This window comes from Carya illinoinensis, chromosome 9, assembly GCF_018687715.1.
Source record: "Carya illinoinensis cultivar Pawnee chromosome 9, C.illinoinensisPawnee_v1, whole genome shotgun sequence".
In the NCBI taxonomy this organism is placed as follows: domain Eukaryota; kingdom Viridiplantae; phylum Streptophyta; class Magnoliopsida; order Fagales; family Juglandaceae; genus Carya; species Carya illinoinensis.
In genome coordinates this window covers 37,898,679-37,904,184 of record NC_056760.1, presented here as the reverse complement: position 1 = coordinate 37,904,184, position 5,506 = coordinate 37,898,679, and the positions used below count along the sequence as shown (strand labels likewise).

The 5,506-nt window shown below is 33.0% G+C and overlaps 1 protein-coding gene across 1 annotated transcript; it reads left to right on the top strand.

The window, feature by feature from the left end:
* Positions 1-213: 213 nt before the first annotated feature.
* On the top strand, positions 214-4,857 carry LOC122275052 (short-chain dehydrogenase TIC 32 B, chloroplastic-like). The gene is made up of 8 exons (XM_043083980.1): positions 214-660; positions 1,717-1,948; positions 2,023-2,102; positions 2,356-2,509; positions 3,490-3,568; positions 3,709-3,793; positions 4,083-4,129; positions 4,464-4,857. Exons 1-8 carry the CDS (start codon positions 543-545, stop codon positions 4,635-4,637), a joined length of 969 nt encoding a protein of 322 aa, XP_042939914.1. The 5' UTR covers positions 214-542; the 3' UTR covers positions 4,638-4,857.
* Positions 4,858-5,506: the final 649 nt, after the last annotated feature.

Genomic DNA, 5,506 nt, shown 5'->3' with positions numbered 1-5,506 from the left:
ATCACCGCATGCACAATCGATGGTGCTAACTGCTAACTAATAAAAAAAGGAAATTAATGACCGTTATTTTAGAAAAAAGACAGAGAAGATGGGTAAAGGGGGCGGAGAGAGCGAGGGAAGGAAATAATAGTAGAAAGGTCGTTGTGGGTATTAAGTTATTAACAGCAGTTCACCGGTGACCATTTATGACACATTTCTTTCGTTTACTACCTACAACTCTCCAAACTCCTTATAATTGTCCCATGCATATGGTGCCCCGGCCGGCCCGTTTCCTTTCTATCTCTACCCATTCATTAATTCCCTGCTCCTCTACCCTTTTCCTTAGCCGACCAAACTCAAAAGAAAATATCTCTCTCTCTCTCTCTCTCTCTCTCTCTCTAGATCAGCCTGTGATCTCTTCTCCATGTATATATATATATGATTGATTATTATATATAGAAGTGCTTACCGGTGTAGCCACGAGGATAGGACGTTTGAGGTTCTTGTTGGCAGTGTTTGGGGTTTTGTTTTGTTTATTTGGAGCGAGTAGTGATTTCAAGGAAATGGGTATCTTCTCATTGATGACAGGGAGGCCAGGATCAAGTGGGTTTGGATCAGCTTCGACTGCCGAGCAGGTTACCCAAGGCATTGACGCCGCTAACCTCACTGCTATTGTAACCGGTCAGCTGTACATTTTCTTCTTTCTTTCCTTCATTTTATGACTATATATGTTTGTTATTTATTATGGTAAATCTTAGAAAAGCTAGAGGGTTCCTATCACTGCAACAAATTTGATTTTTAAGGATGAAATTTGGATTTCCTTCCTAAAGTTTTAGAAACAAAATTCAAATTCTGTCTATAAAACAATCCAAACTGAAGATACCGTTCGAACATTAATTTCTCGTTTGAACGATAATATTTAGGGATGAAAGAAAATATTGTTCCTAAAAGTGAGAGTCCGTTCAAACAGTTTATTAAATTATTTATCGAAAGAACCATGGAAGTTGTTGTACTAAGATGTTTATCGAAAGAACAATATACATCCAATTGTTTTTTCTAATTTTTTGGGCGAAAACCTTAATTTATGAGTAATTTTATAGACTACACCGTCATCTCACTTACATCCAATTATATATGATGTGGTATATTTGATGATAAATAAACATATAATAAATAATTATTTAATGTGATAAACGTGTCACATATTATTATGTGAGATGTAAGTAAGATAATAGTAAAATATATAGAATTTCCTTTTTAAAACTAATATTTGGGAGAATAATACATATCATTCAATGTCCTGCCCATGAAAATGTTTCTGCAATTTATAACATCATTCATGTGTACGTGTTCTTGGCATGATTTTGTTTACTTAGCCCTAAATTTTAACATGATGCTGTGTGACTCAATTTCCATAGCGCTGTTGGGATTGAAACTCAAATTACGAACTGTCGGCATATAGGGAAATACTATTTATCATTTTTTTAGTTATTATCCGTCATTTTCAGATCGATGTGACACATCAATAAGCATTTACGTCTATATTAAAAATGACATGACAAAGATAATGATTTTAGTTTAAACAATGAAAATTTATATTTTTCTTGCACCTATAATTATATATATTGATAATAGGCTTTGACTATGTTTGTTTGATCGATCGACGTTTTGGCCGGCCGGTACATGCAATTGTATTGGATATATTCAAATGAAAGAACTCGCAATTGATACGTACAGGAGGGGCAAGTGGAATTGGGTTGGAGACAGCACGAGTCTTGGCTCTGCGAAAAGCTCATGTGATCATTGCTGCGAGGAACACGGAAGCTGCTAATGCAGCAAAGCAACAAATCTTTAAAGACATCGAAACTGCTCGTGTGGATGTTCTTAAGCTCGACCTATGTTCAATGAACTCCATTAAAGCATTTGTTGCCAACTTCAATGCTCTTGGCGTTCCCCTTAACATCTTAATGTGATCTCTCTTTCTCTCTCTCTCTTCCCAGTTTGCTTTTCTAAACTGACAAATGAACACTTTCCACATTTCAGAAACAATGCCGGTGTCATGTTCTGCCCCTTCCAGCTTTCCGAAGATGGAATAGAGATGCAATTTGCAACAAATTATCTTGGTTTGCAGCATGAAAAACCATTGAGAAATGCTTAGTGTTTCGAATCTCATCTCTCATTTTATCATTATAATTTTTTTTAAATTTTCATACAAAATATAATAAAAAATTCAAATTTTTTAAATTTTAAAATAATAATAATATTAAAAAAATATTTTAATAATATTTTATTTAATTTTAAATTTTAATCAAAAATGATCTCATCATCTCAGCTCATCTCTCTAACTATTCAAACCGCACCAATTTCACTTGTCAGGACATTTTCATTTGACAAATCTTCTGCTGGAGAAAATGAAGAACACAGCAAGAACAACGGGGATCGAGGGCAGGATAGTCAACTTGTCATCAATAGCACACCACCTCACTTACGAACATGGGATTCGATTTGACAACATCAACGACAGCGTTGGGTACGTAAGTCCAAACTTTGACTTTCTTTAACAGTTAGGTGAGCTTTAAATCCTCCATTAATTAATTACTATGAATATAAATATTATAAATTTTCAAATTATGTTCATTTTATAATATGATTTTGACCTTATACCTACCCGTTTCATCATTTTTTTTATAATATCATTTTGTAATTTGACATTTCAGTTGTAATATATGTGCCGGCCTCTCTAGTTTTTTAAGCACGAAATAAACAAATTTCTCTCTGCAAAAAAACAAAAGAAAAAAAAAAAGAAAAAGAAAAAAAGACAATATATAGCACAATATATACATAAAAAATCAAAATCAAAAGATATATATATATAAAAAAAAAAGAAAAAAAAAGAGTATATTATGAGAATATCTTCGTAATATTTCTTGTTCACTAATTAAATAACTAAGGTCAAGTTAAAAGAAATATGTGAAAATAATAATGAACAAAGGAATGAGAGACGCAAAGAATAAAAAAATATTTTTTATTGACATTGAGTGTCTAGAAACAGCATCCTGACTAATTTTAAGCTCTCGATAAGGAGTTTCCCTCAAATACAGTATCACGAGTAATTCTATAGCTCCTAAAGATTGTTTACACTTAGTGAGATTCGAACATAGCTAGCTAGCTTACACCTTGCACCTTGGAGGGAGCCACCAAGACTAATTCGTTTAGCACTTTAGCTAACCTCTAGGGATTATAAATGTAGTTGATAGGTTTAGCTCAAATATAACTTAGCTTTTTAATTTTTTGTATAATCTAATTATGGGGCTCTTTTTTAATATTTCATTAGCTATTTTGCATATACATGTAAATTAAATACAGTATGGGAATGCTCTTAATGAATGTGACGATATATTCAAAATTTACTTCGGATTCGAAAGAAACATTGATCATGATCACTTAAATGTCAACAAATATATATGATGAATTATTTTTATAATGAGAGGCTCCTCATATTTGTTTCAGTTATTCTGACAAAAAGGCGTATGGGCAATCCAAATTAGCAAACATATTGCATGCCAATGAGCTGTCTCGTCGTCTTAAGGTAATCATAGTGTATATGTATATAATATATGAATATCTTCAGACCAAACCCCTATCTAAATGTTACGCATTGATAGAAATTTGCTAATTCATTGGAACACATATTTATGTCTTCAAATGGTGTGTATATATAAATTGCAGGAGGAAGGTATAAACATTACAGCAAATTCAGTCCACCCAGGACTGATAATGACTCCCCTAATGAGGCATTCTGCTGTTACCATGAGTACGCTCTGTTCCCAAAGAATTATGTTAGATACAATTACTTTTGTGTACTATTTACGCGCTCGACTGATATGATTGGATAAAATAGTTATTTTATATTAAAAAGATAATGTAACCAATCAAATCAATAGAGTACGCAACAATAATTGCACATAAGAGTTTTTTATTTCTCTCAAAACACACAGAATATTATATACTCAATAAAATGCATGTATATATATATATGTGTAGTGTGTGTAATAGTTTTTCGTTTTTGCATATATAATTTGGTCATGTGTGCCTACGTGCAGGATTGCTGCAGTTGTTCACCTATTTCCTATGGAAGAACGTACCCCAGGTGCGTGGCCGGATTAATAGAGTTAATTTGAGAAACGATAGATCTATATGGACTTGATTTTTTTTTTTTAATTTTTTTTTTAATAAAGGAGAAGTTTTGAATTCCAAACCTCTATTTTGAAGGTTAGAGGGAATGTCAATCAGGCCACATACCTTTTGATATTTAGAAAAATTTTTTACAAAAGCAAACATGTAATGTGATAGAATATTACATCTATAAAATGTGTTTTAAAACTGAAATATGACGTCAAGATATATCCGTTCATAGATTTATTTTTATAAGAGTTATGTGTAAATTAAATATGTTTTAATTAAAATAATTAAATTTATTACAGGGTGCAGCCACGACTTGTTACGTCGCACTCCACCCAAATCTGAAAGGTGTGACTGGAAAGTATTATCTGGACTGCAATGAGATGGAACCAAGTGAGTTAGCCAAGGATGCTGTGTTGGCTCGAAAACTCTGGGACTTCAGCAATAAATTGGTTAATTCGACTTCAAAACCTTGAAATCAGAAAGCAAGCTAGCTAGCTACGTACAGCATGTTTGATAAATTATACTATTGCTTTGATTGATCCGTTATATATACTATCTTATGGAAAAGTAGATATAATTGCAGTTGCAGTCAGTACTTGTCCTGTCAATCAAGGATCGAGTGTTATTTAAGCAATCGATTCATTGTTGATGATTTGGTATCTCATGTGTAGAATTCTCACTTTCTTTTTTGAAGTGTTTTATGCCATCGGCTAGCTTAATATGATGGATGTAGCTAGCTAGCATAACAACCAACCCTTTGCAAGTTTATTCTTGACACACTAAACTAGGGTAGTGATGCATGCAGCTTGCAGACCAGATTCGACGCTGTGAATGTAGTAGAATAGACAAAAAATACAGATGTGCTTCACGAAAACGAAACAGGAACCATTTCATAAATCTTAAAGATCTCACACTAGGGTAACAAGGGATAGGAAAAAAAACTGCAGTGAATTCACAGACAAAAAAACTCCGACACCATTAACGCAAGTAGTACGGGTGGGTTCTAACATCGACAGAGTCGAAATGTCCACCTCCGACTTTAATTGGAGCCAAAGGTAAAAATTATCTTTGGCTCCAATTGGAGTTGGAGTTCAACTTTGATCAGAGTTCAAAGCTCCAATCATAGTGCATGTGGGCTTATCCTGCTCAGGTTGGGCTTGGGCCCACCAAGGCCCAATTATTGGCCCATTCCTGTTTAAACATATTATAAGAAAAAGATAAAATAATATAAAAAATAATTAAAAAATATAAAATACTACAAAAAATAAGTTAAAAAGTTAAAATTTAAATACAATGACTAAATCAAAAATATGTGATTTAATGTATGCAAACGATAAATTTA

Coding starts and splice junctions, on each gene's coding strand:
- LOC122275052 (XM_043083980.1), top strand. CDS start 543: ATGGGTATCTTCTCATTGATGACAGGGAGGCCAGGATCAAGTGGGTTT. Junction 2,103..2,355: donor ATTTGCAACAAATTATCTTG/GTTTGCAGCATG, acceptor TTCACTTGTCAG/GACATTTTCATTTGACAAAT. Junction 3,794..4,082: donor GCATTCTGCTGTTACCATGA/GTACGCTCTGTT, acceptor GCCTACGTGCAG/GATTGCTGCAGTTGTTCACC.